Source organism: Lepisosteus platostomus, chromosome 7, assembly GCF_059453375.1.
Source record: "Lepisosteus platostomus isolate fLepPlt1 chromosome 7, fLepPlt1.hap1, whole genome shotgun sequence".
Classification (NCBI taxonomy): domain Eukaryota; kingdom Metazoa; phylum Chordata; class Actinopteri; order Semionotiformes; family Lepisosteidae; genus Lepisosteus; species Lepisosteus platostomus.
The window spans coordinates 48,342,399-48,365,872 of NC_142617.1; the positions used below are offsets into that span (position 1 = coordinate 48,342,399).

Sequence of the window (23,474 nt, forward strand, 5' to 3'; positions counted from 1 at the left end):
CTGATACGACACCAAAGTCACGACCCTGTCAATGAAAGGCAGCAAAGCAAAGCCAAACGAAGATATTCCCACCAATGTGCTTGAGAGTCAGGATGGGGTTCTTCTGTTGCAAGGCAGTGTTTGGTTTTTGCACAAAGTTTCTTCTTGTGGCCCAAACCTGACAACGTTTAACTTGTATGTAGGTAGACTATTTTTAAATACATTTCTGGATTTTCCAGGTGTTCTTAGGCAAACTTGAGATGGGTTTCAAAGAGCACTGATTTGTTGATGGTATTCCTCACATGAAAACCATCCCTATTCAGTTTAACCCTGATGGTTGAGGCATGGATACTGACATTACCCAAAGGAAGAAAAATGTTACTTTATAGCTCAATTAATTATTTCCAGGTTGCTCCAGGGGAAATCCTACAGAGACATCCAAGTGTCTCTGTAGTCTTAAATATTTTCTCTTTCTACACTGATCGGAGATGTTTGGAGCCCTGGATGCTTATAAATGGCCTTGCAATGCAGTCCAGAATAAAAAGCATTAACTAACTTTTTTCTATGGACCTATGAAATCTCTCTTGATAGCAGCATGACAATTGATAGTCAGATTCCACTAAATTGTACAGAAAACCCTGAGCTGCAAAAAAGGTTTCTGACTATGTACAATATAAACAGCCAAAACATTAGGAAAAAATTGAAAATAGGTGGAAATTATCACTCTCCTAAAGTTCACTTGGGACCCAAATGTTCCTCAAATGAAAAAAACAATTGTCTAAAACAATTGCTATGTCCCAGTTTGTGGTCCATGTGTGTTTTCTATGTTCCACACTTCCAGACCTTGATTGTTCTCCCTCCCCCATTGGTCCATCATTACATCATTGTTTCCCTGTGACGTCGTCAATCAGCTTCTCAGCCAATCAGATTGCAGCTTATTTAGTATATAAGCTGGAGGTTTTCTGAATGAAGGGACCTTTTATTTGACTTTGGTCCTGCTCTGCTCGACTTTGGTTTAGTTTCATTTTTGGTTTTGCTTCGGCTTTGTGTGTGTGTGTGTGTTTTCGTATAGCTTTGGCTCTGTTGGTTTGTGTTTTCCTTGTACTTTTGTTTGTTTGTGTTTATTATTTATTTTGCCATTACTTTGCCCTAACGTGTTATGTGTTCAACCTCTGTGTTCTTTTGTACCCTGTTACTTGTGTCTACTCTCGTTTTGTATTCGTAGTTCACTTCTGTATTTGTGTGAACCTTTGTGTATAGGATTAGTTTAGGTCGTTGGGTACATTCTACACACGTAGTTGATTTTTGTATTAGTAACACTACTTAGTAAGGGTGAGTGCAATTTGTCCTGTATAGTTTTGGGTAGTCAGTGAAGGTTAGCTAGGGCGTTTGAAGATGCCGAAGACCATGTGTTTCGGGTTTTCTTTTGTAGTCAGGTCAGCTTTCCCTCACTTTCTTAGTCAGCTCCTTTTTGTTAATTTCTTTCCTTTGGCTCCGCTCTAGTTCCCTTACCCAGTGTGCTCTTGTGTCCAATTACAAACCAGTCACTTATTGACCTTAAAATTGTCACTTTTGCACCAACCCTTGTTGTCGCGCTTCCTAAGTCCCAGACCAGAACCCACCTGCTTCCAAAAAGTATCCTAAATGTTACACCCCTTTACCCCTAGACACTTGGGGCCGAAACACAATCAAAACCATTGAAAAAAGCTCTTGGAAATTAATCGGCTTCAATAATATATCCTATTTAGGCAATTTTCCAAACAGCTAACAAATGCTGAAAAAATAGAATAGAAAGAGTGTGCATTTCAGGCCACTGTTGGGTAAGTGTTACAGGAACCATTAAATGATGACTCCGGATGTACAGTACATCTAGTTGCACATTAAGTGAGAAAATTAAAAGCATTAAAAGCAAGTAGAACAGATTTTGATCTGAGTCATTTTTGGAGTACAATTATGGAACGCTGCAAAGTACAAAGGAGGCAATTAAAAGTGTCCAAAAAAAGGTTGCAGATAGGAGTAAATTATAACTCCACCTAATGTTACCTCAGGACCCAAAATCCAGCACTGAGCCTTAAAACTGTCTAAGTAGTGTGGGAACACTAACCCTAACCCTAGCTGGGGTTTAAACAGAGCAGTCCTATAATAAGTCTCAGAAGCCCTCCAGTCATCATATTTTAAAATGTTCCTAAAACGCAAAAATATGAGTCTAAAACAAAGAAAAACACTGAAAAAAGCTTGTGGACATTGATCAGGTTAAAAAAATATATTCTATTTAGGCAACTTATCAATCAGCTGCAAAATGCTGAAAATACAGTATTAAAAATACCAGCTTTTCAGGCCACTGTTGGGTAAGGGTTACAAGGACCATTAAATGTTGACTCTGGATATAGATCTAGTTGCACATAAAATGATAAAATTAACAGCGTTTACCAAGTGGAACAGGTTTTCTTACAACTTTTGATCTGAGTCAGTTTTGGAACACAGTTCTTGAACGCTGCAATGTACGAAGGAGGCAGCCAAAAGTGTCCGAAAAAAATGTTGCAGAAAGCAGAAAATTATCACTCTTCCTAATGTTCCCTCAGGACCCAAAATCCAGCACAGAGCCTTAGAAATGTCTAAGTAGTGTGGGAACGCTAACCCTAACCAAAGCTGGGGTTTCAACAGAGCAGTCCTACAGTAAGTCTCAGAAGCCCTCCAGTCATCATATTTGAAAATGTTCCTCAAATGAAAAGATATGAGCCTAAAACAAAGAAAAATACTGAAAAAAGCTTGTGAATATTGATCGGATTAAAATATATATCCTATTTAGGCAACTTATCAATCAGCTGAAAAATGCTGAAAATACAGTATTGAAAACGCATGCTTTTCAGGCCAATGTTGGGTCAGGGTTACAAGGACCATTAAATGTTGACTCTGGATATAGATCTAGTTGCAAGTGAAATGACAAAATTAAAAGAGTTCATCCAGTAGAACAGGTCTTAGAGGTTTTGATCTGACCTAGTTTTGGAATACAATTACTGAATGCTGCAATATACAAAAAGGGGACCAACATTGTTCGAAAAAGAAGTTGCAGATAGCAAATTATCACTCGTCCTAAAGTTCCCTCGGGGCCAATAATCAAGCACTTAGCATAAAAAAATGTTTAAGTTATGTGGGAATTCTACCCCTATCCCTAGATTGGGTTTCAAATGAGCAATTCTGCAACCTGTCCCTAAAGCCATCCAATCATCAGATTTGAAAATGTTTCTGAAACCACAAAGTATAAGCCTAAAATGATCAAAACCATTAAAATCTGCTCTCAGAAGCTTAACTTCTTCGATCATGTGTCATCTTAAGTTAATTTTTCAATCAGCTGAAAACTGTTTAAATTGTATTTAAATGACAGTACCTTTCAAGATAGTGTAGGGTTAGGGTTGCAAGAACCAAGTAATGTTGAGTGCAGTGATACTTCTTGTTGCACTTTTTCTGTTTACCCAGAAAAACAAGCTTTTGTACAACTTTTGATCTGACTCATTTTTGGAATACTATTACTGAATGTTGCAAAATACTGTAGGACCAGAGTACTCAAATGTATTCCTTGTTTTAATGTTACTCAATTATTTAACTACCTTAATTCCCATTATGCCCTTAATTGTCCCACATGTGCTAATAATGCTAATTTTCTCATACCGTACACTTATTCTTAATTTTAAGTTAATCGTAATTTTAAGTTTTGTTTGAGATCATAAACATTTGATTCTGGTAAATGTTTGATAAATGAAAGAAAATTTGTTTAAGTCTGGTTATGATTGACAAGGGTGCCATGGTAAGACATTTTAACATCCATTGAGGGTACACAAACCTTCGCGGCAATGCATGTAAAATATAGTTTGCAATTCTTAATTTATTTAAAACAGAAAAAATCACAGTATTATTAAAACTTGTTGTATAGAGTTCTTAATTATACTGATAAGTACAACCTGAGATAAGCTAACAGCTCTACCAAATTAAAGAGTGAATTCTGCATGATGTCTATGTGAACCGCTAATCTAACTTAGAAGAATATTTTAAAAGGGAAAGGGGACCTTGAAGAATTAAAGAAAATACATATCTATCCTCTTTCCTGCTTTGGGTTAATTCCCTAGTATTTTATCCCTTTTAGTTTTTTCTTGCTTTACCCTTTTTCTCAAGGTTTTTGTGCGTCATGGCAAAAGAAACATTTGCACCCAACATTTAAATCATTCTGAGGCGAGGTTGTGAAAAAAAAGAAAAATCAATAACAATTTCCACTATCAAAACAAATCATTTCTGTTTCTTTGGAACTTACACTGCATTCCTCTGAAAGTACAAGAAGTTTCTTCACTGGTCCGGCCTGCAGTGTAAACGTATGCAGAATCTCTCCTGTTAACAGATCCCACCAGATGACACGGGAGTCTTGACCTCCCGAGAGCAGCCAACTGGAACCGAACCTCTCAGACTTACAGTAGGGGTAGAGGAGAGAAGTGACTGCGCCAATGTGGCCTTGAAGAGTCTTAAGAGGCTGATCATCTGAAATGTGAGGAGAAAAAGTAGAGTGAGGCATTATCAAGCCAGCTGCTACCTCCAATACAGATCCAAAAATCAGTCAGATTACACTGAAAAATAAAATCTCCTAGAAAAGGAGAGGGGAATCCATATTAACCTCTCTTAAAGTGTTGCAGTGGAAAGAGAGAGAAATTGAGAGAGTTTCAGTGATTGACAAATGTATAACTCTTAAACTCTTACGTCGTATCATTCAAATTTCCTTCCAAAGACAGTTTCTTGTCCTCTACCATATGTCATGAGGGCAATGATGGCACATTTGTGCACATGGTTTGGGAGTACACAGAAGTTACGTTTTGGAAAAAGGTATCTTTTGGTGTGTCCATTATTCTAAATAGGGATAGTCTGCGTTTATTTCTTTGGATGGATGAACATACTAATCTAGCTCTCTTACAGTGGCAGAAACATATCTGAGTGTCTAGCTGAAAGACGTTTCTGCTACATCGGGAGCCTCCACATTCCCTCTCCTGGCCTCCTGGATATTATTATTATTATTAATAATAATAATAATAATAATAATTGCTTACACATATATTTTTATGGAGTATTATATTTTTCATAATAATAACTCACATATATTATGGAGATTTTGACTGTATACCATACAGACCATATTGCCAGTAGGGGGCAGAGGAGGCCTGGGGTAAAAGTCTTGTTGCATGAGGATAAAATTTTTAAGATTAATATTAATATTAAGATATTAAGACTGCATGTTACACTGAATAATGTCTGCTAGAGACATTGTCATCACAAGTTAAAGTAAAACGTCTCATGGTGTAAATAAACTGTATTTTTATATTTCAGTAATATTTTTGATTATTTTTGGATTGTATATTATATGTCACAATATATTAAACAGTACTGTATGTAAGTGTACACAACCTTTTGTATTTTATTGATAAATTATGATAAATTAGCTATAAAAAGAATTAGCATTACAAGATTTTTCCTCACAATTACTGTATAGCCTGTGTTAATTTTAGATGTTACAGGACATTTCAGAGACTGTTTTAACGTCAGGAAATGAGAACAGGCAACCAATTATCTGCACAGGAGCATTGCAGTGGCTCAAATCACTGCATGGTTTCAGAAACACATTTGAGACCTGCAGTGAAAAATGGCAATGCTTTATGATGACAAAGATAAAATGCTAAATATTGTACAAAGAGAAAAGAAGAAAAAATGATTTAGCAGCTTTTGAATTGTTGTTTATACAATATATTGTACTTCTAATAAGTGGTATAAGAACATTTTGGAGCAAGTATGGTTAGTAATGACAATGAATAGAGTTTGTTGTGAGAACAGGGGCAGAGCTCCCAGCAAACATTTCTACTTTCCTTTCCCATTTTTTCAATGTACTTTTCAGCTCTTCCCAAGGGACTGGAAACCCCTAAATATACTGTGAAACGAACATCCACTATGGCGTGTGTCCACATATGCTCTGCACTCGAGAATATATTTCACAAAAGTGATCAATGGATGCGAGACAAAAAAACTAACTTGTAGCTTGTAAAATCTCGTGTGTCGCAGCACAACTATTCAGGGATTAAAGGACATAACTCACCTTTTAATTGAGAGCTTCCCCCCAGCAGTTGTGCCTGGGCTGCCTGTAAAGCCAGCTTCACAATGATCTTGCCATTATCACAGCCACACACCAGCTGGTGGTAGCTGGGGATGCTAACGCTAGCGGTCACAGTTATCATCTCCAGGCCCTCAGAGTGCCCTCTGAGTGGCCCTGTGATCTCTCCCGGCACATTCTTCTCCAGGCAGCCCTCAAAACGACACTCTGCACTTTCAACTATTTCTAAAACAAAATGATGAAGCAGAAAAATCCTCATTTCTGATTATGGAAAGCCATGCTGTAATTTCTGTTGCAAATGAAGAAATGTGCTTGTCACCGAAGATACAGAGAAAAATTACGAGAAATTATATGACAGAGAGCTAAAAACGGATGACAATTGTCAATTGTATAAGCATGATATTCTTTACAGGTAATGCAACATCCCATATTTGCAGCCTAACATCAGAACAAGAAAAAACATTTTAGCCATGAGGAGAATTTGAAAATAGTGGCCAGTGCAATACAACCATAAAACAATTTAAAATTAACAAGCAACTAACAAAATCATAGAAAACAATCCAGCAACAATATTTTTTACAGTGTTAAAATATAGGTTGTTATAAACCTCAATCCGGAACAGATTTTGACAAAACCTTATGGTTTAATTACTCATCTGATTTAGATCTGCAGTAGTTTTCCTTTTGATAAAGAAAATCTGGTATTTTTACCTTCTGGAAGGCCATTAGAATTTAACCTGGGGACATCAGGGAGATGCCACAGTGTTACTTTTCCCTGCTCGTCACCACAGAAAAGAATTTGGTAGAAAGGTTCCTTTCTTTCGCTTAAAAATCCCATTACTGGTGCAGAAACCTAGAGAAAATACACAAAAGCCACAGATTTAAATACCAAAATACCAGAAGTAAACTAAAAAAAACAAACAATTATTCATATAGAAAGAAAAATACCATTCCTAAACAAATTCTACTCATACACATAGAATTGATTTGATAATAAGTGTTCAAATTGAAGTATAATGTATTATAATTACAAAGAAGTGAAACATGCAGTTTTTCCCTTACTATTCATTCAAATTTCAATGCCAGACATCATGAATTTGACATTCCAGACTTCTTTTCACTTGTGAGAGCATTACCTTTCTCTCTGATGTGTAGCACAGGATATGGGCAGAGATCTCCTTGCTGTTCAGATTTCTGTAGTATAAAGAATTTAGGTTTTAAGGGACCCCTGGTTACATAGAAAAGCCTCTACAATCCATATGAACAAAGTCATTAAATTCTATCATTTAAATGATAGGAAATTATTTTGTCAATCTAAAAGATCTGAATCTCGTTACAGGTTTATGGGAAAAGCAGTTACTTTTAATCCGCATGTTAATAATTGGTAGGTTGTAATTTCTCATGATGTTTTTCTCCTTTTTTTACAAAAAAAAAAAGATCTAGTCCCAGCTGCCCAGTTCTGCATGGATAATCTTATTTCTTCATCTCCTGCTGTTCTATACAAAGGACTGGTGCTACCAAGCTTGAGACAAATCTTTGAGCACTAAAGTGTTTTTGTTCGGCCTTTTGATCATGTGTGACATGGTGCGATTTCCTTTAATAAACCTCCCAAAGTTCATCTTGTACCTGCACTTTTAAAAGGGCTGCCCACCTGTCAGACAGCTGGTAGATGTAACTGTCTCTGTCCTTGGACCAGACGATGAGTCTGTTCGCTGGCAGCAGCTCTCCACCAGCAAAGCACTGCCCAGCATTGCTCAATACCACACACAGCAAGGAGAAATCACTGTAATCATACACCTTCAAAAAGTAACAAAGCCAAATTCTTACTAACAGAAGCAATTAGAGAGAGATAATCATCTTTAGATACAAACACCGCTGTAGATGAAAAAAAAAGCATTTAACTTTAGTTGCACTTCAAGGAAAAACAATTACAAAAAGCATTTGTAAGGTTAATATGGCTGCAAACATGTAAAATGTGGAATTAAATACTTGAAGGATGAGGTGCAGATAGTGGAATAGTGTCCAGGCAGTACCAATGAAAAGATGTATATCTTGTTTAAAGTACACAATGCTACAACACACAACAGGAAAAAAAAGGCATTCCTGAAAAAATATTTTGATAAGGTTTATGCACTGCTGATGAAGAAGTTTTTCATCTCTGATGATCCTTCACTCTTTCAGTAATGCAACGGCTCATTCTCCAAAGGAGTTCTAATTAGTGCTTTTCTATTCTGTAATTGTTTCCTGTGGTGATTCCACTACATTATATTCTTTAAATTATTAATGTTTTTAAGTTGTGTCCAATAATTTACTTTTTTGTATGCACGGAAACATTAAAGTAATGTGCCATTCATTTAGAAAATAAAAGGTCCTTTTTTCAAATTTCCACCGTGATAAGCCTGATATGCACAGTAGATGTATGCTGTCATCAATCACAGAGCAACAGACTAGAAAATACAAGTGTTAAGTGTTAGTTCAGTGTCTTAAATGTTAATTGCTGCAATATGAATGAGGTGAGGATTTCTCAGACCGAAATTTGTGCAGGAACATGATCATAGTATAGAACTAAGTGTACTCTACAATCACTTCAACACAACTAACAGAAAACAAATCTTCTTTAAAATCATCTGAGGGAATTTAAGACTGACTAAAATCTAAATTCTGACCAAAATTACATTTAAAACAAAAACAGAGTACAAAAGAAAAATTATACCGTGTATCAGGTTTACATTTTCAGCATAGAAGTATCATCAAATACTATTCAAACATTTAAAACAGATATTGAATTTCAGAATAACTTAATTATATAGTTAGATTGAAGGAGCGAGATACAGAGTATTAAATCTTCTTCAAAAAATCAATTCACCAATCACTCTGAAAAGTAAGGTGGTTGAATCAAAGCTGTTTTTAACAGTATAAGGCACAGAAATAATATGAAAGGAAGTGAGGAGAATTCCTGCCCAAAAAATCCATGCAAATACTATGAGGGTTGAATCAGAAGTATGTAAGATAACAAATACTGTTGCAGTGTCCAGAAGTGGTGTTAAGCTTCCACCTAGTGGCATTGAAGCAAAGCCAACGGTCAAGGCCAACATAGAAAACCTTTAACATGTTTCTCTCTGAAAGCAGACTGGATTTCTCCACTGCCACAACAAAGCACCCAATTCAGTGAGATCCAGTAGGCAAACTGTTTACAGTTCTGCATACAAAAACTCATCTCCTGATACAGAGCGAGGCAGAACGGTCAAACACGGGGCTTTTCTAAGCTTTTCAGAATACTGGAGGGTCGAACGCAGGAAACGGAGACTGAAAATAAAATGAAAAATCTCTTACACAGATTCAACCATGTCTGTCATAGAGGATGAAAAACGGTCTTGTCCGTATATGTGAATCAATTGGTTGCACACAGTGTTCTTCCTGCTATCACAGGCTTATCTGTGAGCAAGTCCAGAGCTCAGACTGCTGATGTTGCAGCACAAAGGATGAAGGTACTGTATGTAAATCTTCTGTGCATACACAGCAAAGTTCACCGAGTTGTTTTTGCAACATCCTCACCACATAGGCGATTATCAAAAATCATTAGTAAGGCAGGCCACAAGTATCTCCAGGAAGACAGACATGAGATTATAAAAAAATCAACAAGTTAAATTTTTGGCACATGAAAGAGCTGAGTTGATGATAGGTCGATGACATCTCTTTCAACGTCCATTTCTTTTTCCACTCCCGTCTGAAATAAATCTGCAACCCAACACTGCCCCCTGCTGGTGTAATTATATTTTATTCAAATATAATACAGTACTCTATATCGTTGCTAAAAAGCAGCTTATTCCAAGCATGGGCTGTAGCAACCCAGAAATTATCCCTAAACAACGGGCTCATGGCAGGACTACAGCCTGAGGGGGATCCACATACAGTACATACTATATGTACTATATTCATGTACTGCACATGTGCACAACTTAGAGCAACTTAGAACTCAACATAACCAGTGTGTTTTGGAAGGAGATAGGAATTTAAAGAACCATAGAAAACCCATGAGAACACCAGGGGCACGCTCCAAACAGAAGGCAGCCCAGCTGGGAATCGGACCTACATATTGAACACAGAAGTTGAGAAGCAGAAGCTCTCACCACCATCCTGCCTCATTAAAGTACAGTATATTGGGTTTTTTTTCTAGAGAGCTTCTGAAAAAAACATAGCATAAGATTTTACACTTTTTACAGTCATTGGAAATGCAGGGTTGCTCTCTTTGGCAGTGGCATTTTGCAACTAGTAAAGCTCCTTTTGTCCATTTCATATTTGTCTAGTTACTATACTATCATGAAGATTATAGTGTATATACAGTATACTATATACAGTATATACACGTTGTATAGTGTATAGTGTATAGTGTATAGTGTATAGTGAGGATGTACAATTTTAGTACCTGCCAACGGTCTGAACAAACTACCAGCAGTCGTCTTTCTGTGTATTTGCAGAAGGAGACCCCCTGACACTGGAAACACTGAAGACTCCTGGACTCAGATTCATAGATTGCGCTCTTCTCCTAAAAAGAAATAAGTAATTCAGCAAAACTTAAACAATGTGTCATGCGCACTTGTACTTCTTCATTCTAGTGTCAGGCAGTACCAGTGTCAGACAGTTAATGATGGAAATTACTCACAGGCTGCCAGCGCAGGAGTCATGCACAGCAGCCAAATTAAACAGAGCACACCTTTATTTTGTAATACATGTACACCAACCTGTACACTGTTTCCAGATGAAGATAAGCTCCAAACCTTTAAAACCCCAGTCACCGATATTGCTAGCAGTGAATCTTCTATAAAAGAATCATTACAGGAAAAATAATGTATTACCAAATTAGTAGGAATGGAATCACTAAGTTTATAAACAAAAAGCCATTGACATTCTGTACACTTTTTCTGTTTACTTTTGCAAATTTGTATAGCTGTTGGCTTGAGCAGTTATTTTATTGATATTCCTGATCTGATAAGGTAAAGTCATTTGTAACTCTCATCAGAATGACCTACCTTTAAACCATACCAGCACTATTTGATGGGATGCATCATCTCAGAATTAAAGATTTCTTTATAACAAAATAAAAAATGAATATGTTTCCAGCAGTCTCCAGCCAACTGTTTCCAAAGCAAATATATTCAACTGATACAATGGCACATCTAGCCAAAGTAAATTCCTTACAAACGTGAACACTTTCTGATGCATTATTGAACACACACACACAAAAGAAAGAGGTAAGTGGGATTTAGGCACTGGGTCAATTCTTCAATGAGTCAATTACAGAATGAATCCTTTATATGCCATTTAATACTCTTTGCCTTAGTTTTGGTACCTTGAGTCTTCAGTGAGTGGGCGACACATAGTGAGCTGATCCAGTCAGAGGAATCCCGTGAAAAAAAATTGTGAAGAACTTGCAGTGTCTGGGCATCAATTAGCAGCACATCTTGGTACTCTCCACAGCACAAGAGCCACCCATCCCCTGCCACACGTGAAGAGCAGTAGTAATACTAAAATGTCAGGAACAAAATACAAAAAAAAACCAACACTGACTATCCCATACAAGCCAAAAACACAGATTATTAGAGCATTCCTTCCTTTGACCTATATCATACTCCTTATTTTATACCCTTTTTGTCATTTGAGATTGACAATTAAATATTTTTTTACGGGGGCATCGCCCTGTTAGACATCAATACATGATGAAAGATTGTAGGTGGTGAAAAATTGCTAGGCAATATTAGCAGTTAATGAAATCTAAGGTGTGTATAAACAGTTTCAGCAGTAGATTATATGCACCTTCAGTGTACTTGATTTATATTCGATAACAGGCAACCAGGCACTGCTCAATACAATGTACTGGAAGAAACTGAGGTTATCATTGAAGAACAGGTGTCATTCATTCTTGACCTCAGTGCCTTAAAGTGACCACGTCTGAGCTATCCTCAAAGCTAGAAAACAAGCTATGGAACTAAAGCCTGAAAAAAATGACATAGCTGATAAAAACAGCTCTCTCAATGTTACATGTATAAAAATAAGCAGTGAAACTGTTACTATATAATGGTTTCACAGAACAAATGCTCATTCCTGGAATAATTTTACAGGCCAGTCTTTTTTATCCCTTCATAGCACTACGCCCTGTTGTTTGCGTTATGTACAGTACATGAAAAGATATGTTTTTTGTGCCTTTCTGTGAAACAGTAAAGCAAACCATACTGTAGTGCTGTATGTGCCTCCGAAGCATAAAACGTAGCTTTTTATGCATGTTCATAACAGTTACCTTTCTCAAGGAGTTAGAAACATAAACATGAAGCTTTCTTTCTTGAACACTTGTCTCCAATCTGTTTTAATGAACTGTGCACATAAAGACAGCACACTTCAAAAGATTACAGTCACATCCAGCCCCAGAAATACTTACACAGATAGCAATGTGCACATAGGGCAGCAGAGTGCTTTCAACACACTCCCCGCTGTAGACATTCCACAGGCTCATCTCCCTGCCAAAGACACCACAGCACTATTCATAATAATTTCACATCAGATTGGGTGCAATAATAACCTGCCTTCAGGTGTCCTGTTTACTCAAGCTATTGCCTACTTAAGTGCAGCCTGTTCACTTGTGTGACTTATTGTTACAAATTGTCAGGCTAGAGAGCACTGTGGCCATTGCTGAGAGGAATGACATTTCTGTTTCTTGCTGTGGGAGGTAATTGCTCCCTGCCGCTTGGCAGAAAACCTCCCTTTAAGGCCTGGTTGTTCCCCTACATTTTGACTACAACAAATTGTAAGGATACTGCCATTACAGCTAGTCAAAGTGTCACCCTAGCAATCATTTATTGGACTGACATCCTCTGAAAATGGCTCATTTCTTCCAAAGTAAACACAATCCTGAACCCATAATGCATCTAGTAAGCACTTCATCCCACTATTTTTGGATCCCTATGGACACTTTGCCATTAAGATGAACCAACACTGCCACCTAGAGGACGTCTTCTCTAACATACAGTACCTGGGGTGCTGACAAAGAGAAGTCAGCTGCACAACAATGCGCCTAACAGTGCCCCTTCTTACGTAATAATGAAACAATTTAGTTTTGTTTAGAAGTTAAATTCACAAAAGAATATGAACGGCTTTTAAACAAAACCAGTATCCACCACAGATACCACTGACTGCTCCTGTTTTCTGTACCCTGTGTAAAAGAAAGACAGATGTCAAGACCTTTTGCTTATCCTTCCATCCATTTTCTTACTGTTTCACCCAAGAGTCACAGGGGAGCCGCAGCCTTTGCTGGCAAGCAACAGGAAGGCAGGGTACACCCAGTCCATTGCAGGGTACACGCAAACACAAACACGCACACACTTACAGCAGTAAAGTCAGTTTTCCCAGAGGCTAATTAACCTATCAGTACAGTATATCTTTGGACTGTGGAAGGAAACCCGAGCACCTGGTGCAAACCCATGAGAACACATACAAACTGGGATAGCACCCCAGGAACTGAACCCAGTACTCCAGTGACTTGAAGAAGCAATGCACACCACTGCACCACCAATTGCTTATATTACATGTTTTATCTTTCACAGAATGAAATGCTCTTCCTTTCTTGGGAAACAGCTGTACCCTAATAGCTATGGATGTGGACTATACTTAAGTAAGATCTACATACTCGAATTAGGGCCAACTGGAAAATATATTTCTTTCCAAACTTGGAAAAAGCTTAACTGTGACGGTACTATGCAGGGCTACGGCTTTAAAACACCTTTAACTTACCCATTGTTTGAAGCACTGACTACATAAGGCTTCTTGTCGAATTCACTAGCCTTTGCCACACATGTGATGGAGGCTGTGTGGCCAAAAAGAAGTGCTTTTGGTGAAATCTAGTAAAAAAAAGAACAAGCACATTTCACACACAGGTGCTACAGTCAAAAACATGTGAAGAGGGACATTATTTTCCTTTTACTTTTCTGGTATCCAGTGATCTTCATTTGGCTACTTACTTCTCTGCTAACACTGCAGTACAAATGATGAGAGGAAAAGACATGTCACCTCAGTTCATTGTCTAACCTCTGCTTAGAGACAGGTGAGTCCTGCAGAAAATGTACTGCACTGTAAATACAGATTCTGCAATCTAGAATGCGAGAATTCAAGACTATGTGCAGAAAATTAGAAAGTGAAGATCCACAATTTACAACTTCCTTTTTTTGTAATTAATGAGACAAGAACCGTGTTGCTTTACATATCACCTCTAATGGTTATTGTGCTGTGTTGCCATTCCAATGCAGCAATAACACTTGGTCTCAGCTAAGTGGTTTTCTTCTATTCCCTGCATTCTGCAAACTTTGTAAATCCATCCATTTTCTAACCACTTTTCCAGTTTAGGGTTGCGGGGAACCCGAAACTCGGCAAGCAATGGGCACAAGGCAAGATACACCCTGGACGGGATGCCAGACTATCGAAGGGCAGACAGACACACACACTCACACCAGGGCCAATTTTCCCAGAAGCTAATTAACTTACCAGTATGTTTTTGGACTGTGGGAGGAAATCAAAGCCTAACATTGTGCACTTAATCCTAAAATATCCAACTGATTCTACCAGATATGAAGAAGAGGTCTTGCTTCAGTTTTATACAACCCCTTTTATGCAACCACAAGTTTGGATGTTTTGCACTGAATCCAATTATAGTATATCGTACAATAAATAAGAAAATCAGTCATTTTGAGTAGGCTGTACACATACAGTAGCTACCATTACATAAAGCATGCCCTGCCTTACATTAATCTCTTTAACAAAGGGAAACGCTTTTGAAAACTCAAACAGTTTCTCTGGTCTCCAAAAAACATTTTCATGAAATATTCCTATTAGAAATCAGACCTTTAAATCACTGGAGAGGTCCCACAGACAAATCTGCCCCTCTCGGCTTCCTGTTACAATGGTGGCTTGGTCATCTGCCAACATGATGGCAGTGATGGAGTGAGAGGGAGGCTTTTTGCTCCACATTGTCAGGTACTGCTCTGAGCTCTTCATCACTGGACACTGTTTGCAAGAAAGAAAAGGACAGTGACGCTAGAGCCATTCAGAAAGCAATAACTGTTGAACAAACTTTCTAGCATTCTTTTTGTTTGAATGAGGCAAATGGCACAACAAAATGGTTAATTCTGTTAGGGTACAATTGCTCAAACCAGATTATTTAGTCTGATAGGTAGGAATATGATTACAAATAGCTCATTTCAGAGGGCTCTAAAGATGTTTTGTCACCAAAGGCTAGCTTTCTTAACACGAAACAATGTGGAATCAAAGAGAAAAGCAAACATTAATAATAATGATTTGTTTTATCAAAGATACTTGAACCATCTTGTACAGCCATACAATTTACCCAGACCTAAGATCGTAGCAGCCTGCAAATCCAAGCCTTGTGGATAGTGGTCTCTACACTATGAATGTTAAAAAAAGGTGCAACACTTTTAAAACAAACTTTTTAGTTTGTGAAACCAAACAACAATAGTGCTGTTTTTTTGTCATTTAGCTGTGTTATACGGTACACAGTGTGTACAGCCTTGTACTAATCTGCTTAACAATGATAATCATTTTGGAAAACAAACAATTACTCTGATCCTCAAATGACAATCCTAGGATAAAACAGTGATGAAATCAGTCAGCAATAAATAAAGTCAGCAGAGCTCTTGAGCTGAGTGTCTCTTTGGTTGGTCATGGAGAAATTACTGGTTTTACCCAGATTAATGATTATGGTGACTGAATTGTGAACTAGAGTAAAATGAACATCAATTTTCTGGTGAGTCCTGTGAATAACGTTTTGACACACAGAAAGCATGCTTAATCTTTAAATCTTTTAAACCGGTAAATACAATTGCAGATTTGGAACTTGCATTAATTTCCGCAGTTGTGTTGTTTTTCACAAAAAGATCAACCGAAAAAAAAACAGTAAAAAAAACAGTGTAAAAAACTTAGATTAACCTGCTAGATGACTTTGCGAATATCAAAGTCTCAAAGACTTGGTTTAACACAGAAGTGTTTTTTTTTCTTTTCAATGGACTTGGCGTTTAAAAATGACCTGATACAGTATACTGTATTTTTAAACTGACAGGGAAGCGTGCAGTTATTTAGACTCACCGGAGTGTGGCAGTAATTCGCCTCAGTTCACTTTCTGTCAACAAAGAGCTTTCCTACAGTAAGTGCGAATTGTGGGTATACTTTATTTAAAATGTATTTCAAAGAAAGCAAAGAATACGTTTATGTAACTGCACCCTGTCCCACGGTGCGTATGCCGTAAATAGCTTTTGCGATCATATTTTTTTATTTTGTGAGAATTAAATAATAGAAAATAGTTAAAAACTAGAAAATAGAAAAACAATACTACTGTATTTCTTGACATAGCGTAATCCTCTCCCCTATTATATAGAATATTTTATGATGATTATTATACTTCCCAAATCACTTAAATACGGAATAACAAAAAGATTAAAAATTGTACACAGCTTCTACTTGCATTAAAATGATGGTACTTTTTTAAAACATTCCTCGCAAACGTTTTGATAGCATTTCAATCTCAGTCCACCATTTGTCTTATGGATATTTTTTCAATACATGTTATAGTTTGAAAGACGACAAAAAAAAGTAAAATACGTTCAGTACCTACAATACTTCTGAAATCGCAACACCAACGGATCCCGATATCCCGATATTTTGGCGATTTCACCACCTGTGAAACCAGTTCATGCAGCACAACAGACAACATGTTACTTTTTGTTAGTAGTAATAACAACGACCTTGTCAGATCCAGTCCAGTCCACAATCAGAACAGGTCACCCTGAAGTTAGAGGCACCAGCTGTGGAATTGCTCTTTTAACTTGCGGAAGCTCTGTTTTTTTCTACCTTATTCTTTAGTTCGTATTTTATAACTTATAAAGCGAACACGCCATTTAAGATGCCAGACGAGTTTCCTACAGTATGTAATTGGGATAAGGGATACCTACTGTATCAATGTTGAATTACCTTCTCATGTAAGAAATCGTACATTAGATTTCCCGTGGCAAATTAATATTTGATCAGTTACTTAATGTCACATATTGTATTGTACTGTACAGTATGTGTTCAGGAGTACAGATAATGATCGAACATGCAATTAGATTTAGCTGACACTCTATTCTAAAAATGGCTAAAATGAAAGAAATTGTTCTAGAACAATACTAGAACTACAAAAAGTGCTTTTATTTTTACCTGTAAAACACAACCTTCTGAATAAAATGTGTCTATAAGCCATACTCGTTTATAGGGTTGAATCAATGATTCAATTCCTAGTACCGATTAATACTGGAACGAATCCTTATGCGGTAAATTGTATCATAGTCTTGTGGCGATTTATAATTTTCAGTGTAATTGTCATTCAGGTATACTGAACCGATAAAAAAATGGCTTGGCTTTGCTGGAAGTCATGAAGGTCAGAAGGGGATTTTCTCATCTACAGTAAGTGAGTTTCAGGTTTTGCTTAGTAGAGCGAAGCAATGCGGTTGCGGATATTTTCAGCGTCAGTTTTGTGGAATGCGAAATATTCCTGAGGCTGTTGGAAAGCACTATGGATTAAATAATAAAGCTAACTCGTGAGTTGCTATGTCATGTCCATATATTCTTATAAGCATAGTGCCTTTTCTTTTTCCCCAGTGTAAATATACAGTAGGCATAATCAGATACCACGTTGTCATGTCATTATTTGCAGCAGAATTAGTTTTCTGAGATATGGTAGTCTGTTTCATTAGCTGCATCTCTTTGTAATCCTTCAATCACTTCAAGAAAAAAAAACATAAAATAGTCAAATACGGACAGTTTTGTCTCAATTCATATGTCGTCATACAATTTACAGAAAACGCGTTATTTATAATATTTATAGTAACTGATAATTAAAAGTAATGAATTGATAATTGAGGGTCTACAGTGACACAAAGATTGCCACTACTGTAGTTGGCCGCCAGAGCTGCAGTTCAGACTATGGGCAACAAATCGTTCACTGGTCTGCTAATTATTTAATTGTAGTGGTGACGCAATGGTTAGTACTGCTGCCTTGCAGCAATAGGGCCCCAGGTTCAGTTCCAGACATGCGATGCTATCCGAGTGTAGTTTGTGTGGGTTTTGTATACAGTAGATGCTCTTGTTTCCTCCCACAGTCCAAAAACATAGTTTGAGGTTAGTTGGCTTTTGGGAACAATTGGCCCTAGGTGTGAGTGTGTGCATGTCTGTTTGTCTGCCCCGTGATGCCTGTCACATTTGTTGTACTGTATCTAAGGGCTGTCTTTATCTTGCCACTTTGAAGTAAACCCATTTCTACAGAAGTCATTGTTATTATCACGCCCAGTACACCTAGAGGGCGCTCTACTTCTCTCCTGTTCCTACAGTAGTTCCCTGTGATTATTCATGTGTTTCTGGTGTGTCTTGTTGTGTAGCCTATTTACTTCCTGCTTCTGCTCTACTCCTCGCTCAGCATTGAGGTTTAGATGTCCTGAGACCTGCCTAGCACCAGGTCACTCTTGTCCTTGGCCTTGGCCTTGGCCTGAGGGCATAGGTTTCTATACGGCATTTCCTGAACAGCTGAGCCGGGCTAGCCCCCGTCTCGCTGCCACGCATAGGGTCTATTTTCGCTCTCCTGCCATTCCACGGTTCGTCCTTTCCGACACTCGTGACAGTTATGTGATTTCAGAATATTTTTTAAGCTGTTACAAATGCCAGGTACTGCTCCTAGACCTTTCAGTTCCATCAGTTTGTGAAGGAGTTCATGTGCCAAGGTCCCCTGGGTCACATTGCTGGAAGTGGTTATTCTGAATGTTAAAGGTGTGATCCTGTGTTCATCTGATGGCCAGGAGAAGAGATCCACTGGAAAGCTGTGTTTTAAGGGATTTCTGAGCACCTGCCGTCTTATTACTGTGGGTTTCAGCATTGCTAAATCATAATGGAGGTGTGCACTGATATTTTAGTAACTCTAACATACAGACCTTTACACCTTGTAACTATATGCAGCTACTGTGCATTGTTTTCTGCATTTTATGTGGTGTATATATTTTTCATGAAGCACTGGTCTTCCATCCAACCTTTATTTCTGGCAGGAGTTATGGGTTTCCAATAACAAGGGGTCCTATCCTGGAAACGTGGGTTTGGCATGACTACACCCTGGTCAGGATGCACTAGTCATAACACCTCAAAATCACATCCTCTGTGTCTCTTCCGATATACAAGTAAACAATACTCATCTTTACAGATGCTTTTGGGTACAAAACGCATAAAAAATAGTGAGCAGAATGTTTCTTAATAGTCACTCTACATTATGCAACTTTTAAAAAAAACTCACATTTTATTTAAGAAAAGACACAAATGGCACTGCATCATTCACGTTGCTCATTTCCTGTTTTATGTAACTTGAGAATTTGTTTTGCTGTTTTGGGTTTATTTTGTGTCACACTGAAGCTGGTCTCTGGGCTACACCTAACCTCCTGTAGAACAGCTGATGGTGGAAGGCGTGACTGCAGTGCACCAGCTTAAATTTTCATAAGTGGATGAAAGGAAAAACATTAGGGAAGGAATTACTTAGCTGTGTCATTTGTTTTGTTTCCATTTAGTTATTTGTGTTTTGTGTAGACATCTGTCTGATGCCACAAGTACTAAATCTCTCCATAGTGGTTACCTAGAAATGCGTTGAGTCTTGAGCATTAAGCATGTATTTGATCTTTTTGCAGTATTTAAAAATAATCTTGCATTGTTTCTATCAAAGCTTGCTGACCAGGATTACGATATATTAAAAAATCTAAATCTTTGTGCGCTGTAGCTAAATCATTCTTCAGTGCATTTCTATTATTTTGATCTTTCTTCCTTATTTATGGTCATGGTTTCATATTCACTTAATAAATACATGCATATTAAAAACCACTGATTTTTAAAAAAATATATCACCACTTCTAGCTTTCCTCCCTAACTAATCCCCCCCCCCCGGGATTTCCTGAAACCGACACCTATTATCTAATCCTAGAACACCTTACGACAAGGGGCTGGGCTTTAGCACCAATCATTCCAATAGACAAAGAACCAGTTTGTTCAATTTAACTGTTTGCAAAGATGAATGATTGAAAAACCAAGGGAACTGGTTCCTTTCAAACCCAGAATCCAATGCACATTTTCAATACTCTCTTATAGCCTAAGAGCTAAAGTATGAGTATAAAAAGTTTTTTCTGTAAATCTTGATTACAAGGTAAGATGAATCCTTAGAAGATCCTTAGAAGGAAGATCTCCGGGGCAGAAATACCTCTTTTTCAGTTTTGTAAGAAACTGGCCAATATTAACTTTGAGCTAAGGCACTTAGTTCAATAGTTGAACTATTTTGATTTTTTTTCTCAAGTTGTTGTTAGTTGCCACAGTGAACCACAAAAAATCTGTCAGTGAGATACTGAACAAGATCAAGGTTAAGTGGGTGTTACATTGAGAAGGGAAGAAGGGAAAGAGTTTATTTTGGTTTGAGTGAGTGACAGGGATAGTGACCACCTTAGTAAGTAGGTTGCCAGTAGCTACAGTATATCACCCTGCAAATCACAACTGGCAACCCACTGAAGCTCAGCAGGTGTGAGACTGGTCAGTTTCTGGACAGGAGACCTCCTGGGAAAAACTAAGGTTGCTGGTGGAAGAGGTGTTAGTGGGGCCATAGTGTGAGCACTCACGCTGTGGTCTATGTGGGTCCTAATGCCCCAGTATAGTGACGGGGACACGATACTGTAAAAATATGCCGTCCTTCAGATGAGACGTAAAACAAAGGTACTGACTTTGTGGTCATGAAAAATCCCAGGGCGTTTCTCAAAAAGAGTAGGGGTGTAACCCTGGCGTCCTGGCCAAATTTCCCATTGGTCTTTACCAATCATGGCCTCCTAATAGTCCCCATCTAGAAGTTGGCTTCATCACTCTGATGTGTGGGGAGCATAGAAAATCCAAAAGGAAGTTGCATGGGGAACAAAGACAAAGGGGTAACCAAAGGAAACTTGATTTGAAACTGTTCTTATGTCAGTAATGGATCAAAACATAACTTTTAAGTAATTTTATTATAGGTTAATACACAGTTAATTATTAAAGCTGAAGTCAGATATGAAGGTGGAAACTGCTAGAATATTGACTCCCAATTCAGGTGTTTAAAATGTCTTTGGATCAGTACTGTTGATTTTTATAAATTGCTGCTTAACCCACTGTGAGCATCTGGTATGAGTCCCATTTTTATTCCTGAACAGTAACATGGTCCTGGAAACCAACTCCAGGTCCTGCAGAGCCACAGGTTTTTCTGGTTTTCACTCCCCTGAAAGCCAAATAACTTGAAGGAAATCATTAATTAAACTCAGCTGGGCAAAACTATGGCTGTTACCAAGCCTATGAGGTTCTTAAATTACAAATAAAAATAGCCAAGCCATCAACCAAGAAGAAATATTACTAATAATGTTAGTCAGTTATGTTTTGATCAGCTATTCTAGGAAAACAACGAAAACTAACTTCCTGGAAGTAAACTTAAAAAAACACAGCTTGGTGTGCCACAATCTCTTGGACACAGTTGTGAGCTTGTAGTTATTTTTGACTACAACTAATATTTCTTGACACAACTAATATTTCTTCACAATATTCACTTCTTTTCTGTTAAGCTCCTGTTTTAGTTTGCTATGTTTAAACACTGAGTCCTTCTTGAGCAGATTTTTGATACCAGTTTCTTAACCCAAAATCATTCTTTCACTTAGAGGAAATCTTTCCTTACTTGTAAGAGGCTATTTACTCAGCAACCGTGAAATGTTTGAACAAATAATAGTATATCAGCATTAAAAATGTAAAAGCTCCCAGAGCTGACTGTGGTATAGTGACAGGATTGATAACATGTTTTTATTTTATAGTCTTGCACTTGATTTGGCTGAAGCTTATGGTTATTGAAATCTTTCAAATGAATTTGACATGATTTTGTGGCTCCACAAAACAGGTTCATAAAAAAACAATATTCATTCAGTATGAAGAAATTCCGCAATCCCAAATATACTGTATTTCATGGTGATGGCTGCTTTGTTGCCTTGCTGCAAGTAAAGCCTAAGGACTTTGTGGTTATTATTCTGAACTTGCAAAATGCAGTGATCATGCCAATTCTGAGATGATCTGTTGCATGCTGGAATCATAAATACAACTAAATTAATTTGACGTTTTGAGCAAATCCATACATTCCAAGGCTGACAATTAAGTGGGAATTGCTGATATTGTAAGAATTCTCTATATATTGTATTGGGTTATGATTGAATGGCATTCTGTCAAGTGTATAACACCTCCAGGAGGCCCTGTGCTTCAATCATAGTCTCTCCAACACCACAACCCTGTCCATGAATGAGCAGATTTCTGATACAGTAGATGGTTATGTTCATAGCCAGAGCATCTTAAAGGGATATTATTATTACTTTTCCAATCTGGATGATATTCTGTACTACAGGTTTAAAAACATTAAAGTACCTTTGCCCTTTAGTCTTGTAAACTTTGTGCAAATACAACAGCCATGTATTGTTAGAGTCAATGCTGCAGTACAAACCTCTGCAATACTGCTGCAGTCTCTCTGTGGCATTGTTGCATATAATAAAACATGCTTTAACCAGACTTCTGTATTTCTTCACCTTGGTTTTGGGAATTTACAGTATGTACGTACAATAAAGCACACTTGCAGTACATTTAGCTGGATAGAGACTGGAACCACTGACCCAGTGCATTTAACCTTTAACCATTAAAAATGAAATGGTCTCTGTAATGTAATGTTCATATTAACGGTTTACACACATTGATCTAATGGTAAATACTAATCTGGGACTTTGTGTTAAAGAGAAACGTCTTCACGATTGCTTGACATTATCACATATAATTCAAGTACAGTACAGTAGGTCGCTGCGTCAGCATGCGTAAACTGCAAAGGAACAAGTAAAGGTTTATTCCATGCTGAAAAGAGAAGAAAAGAAACAACGTTTTGGGTGTGGAGCGTTCTTCGGGTGTGAAATTATCAAAACTATTTACTGAATAGTTTGTTGAAACCGAAATTCTTTCCCCGTTAACTAAAAGTCAAGCAAGCACTAAACTTATACTGTACACTGTCAGCAGTGGCTTTATTTATGTATTTTACATTGGTCTGACATTTAAAGACCGTGTGTATTTTGAAGGAGGAGTTGATACAGTATGTGACTTCTACAATACATACAGTAAGTGGAAAAAATGTTGCTGTATTGTTTTAAGGATATACCACGTTTGTGTATGACTACAGTATATGGTATTTTATCACTAATATTTGAGGATAATTTTGA

General features: G+C 37.5%; 1 protein-coding gene across 2 annotated transcripts in view; it reads right to left on the reverse strand.

The window, feature by feature from the left end:
* LOC148659017 (WD repeat-containing protein 72-like) overlaps positions 1-17,060 on the reverse strand; it is a 78,608-nt gene extending 61,548 nt beyond the window's left edge. Inside the window, exons 1-12 of one of the 2 annotated variants that reach the window (XM_088640911.1) lie at positions 16,787-17,060; positions 15,004-15,165; positions 13,900-14,006; positions 12,551-12,629; positions 11,468-11,642; positions 10,860-10,936; positions 10,544-10,663; positions 7,769-7,914; positions 7,254-7,311; positions 6,829-6,970; positions 6,104-6,343; positions 4,286-4,506 (exon numbers count right to left, since the gene is read on the reverse strand). In XM_088640911.1, coding sequence (XP_088497037.1) covers positions 4,286-4,506; positions 6,104-6,343; positions 6,829-6,970; positions 7,254-7,311; positions 7,769-7,914; positions 10,544-10,663; positions 10,860-10,936; positions 11,468-11,642; positions 12,551-12,629; positions 13,900-14,006; positions 15,004-15,165; positions 16,787-16,885 — 1,626 coding nt within the window. In that variant the 5' untranslated portion in view covers positions 16,886-17,060. Of the gene's footprint in view, positions 1-4,285; positions 4,507-6,103; positions 6,344-6,828; positions 6,971-7,253; positions 7,312-7,768; positions 7,915-10,543; positions 10,664-10,859; positions 10,937-11,467; positions 11,643-12,550; positions 12,630-13,899; positions 14,007-15,003; positions 15,166-16,782 lie in introns of both variants that reach the window. The other variant, XM_088640912.1, reaches the window with a different exon arrangement.
* Positions 17,061-23,474: the final 6,414 nt, after the last annotated feature.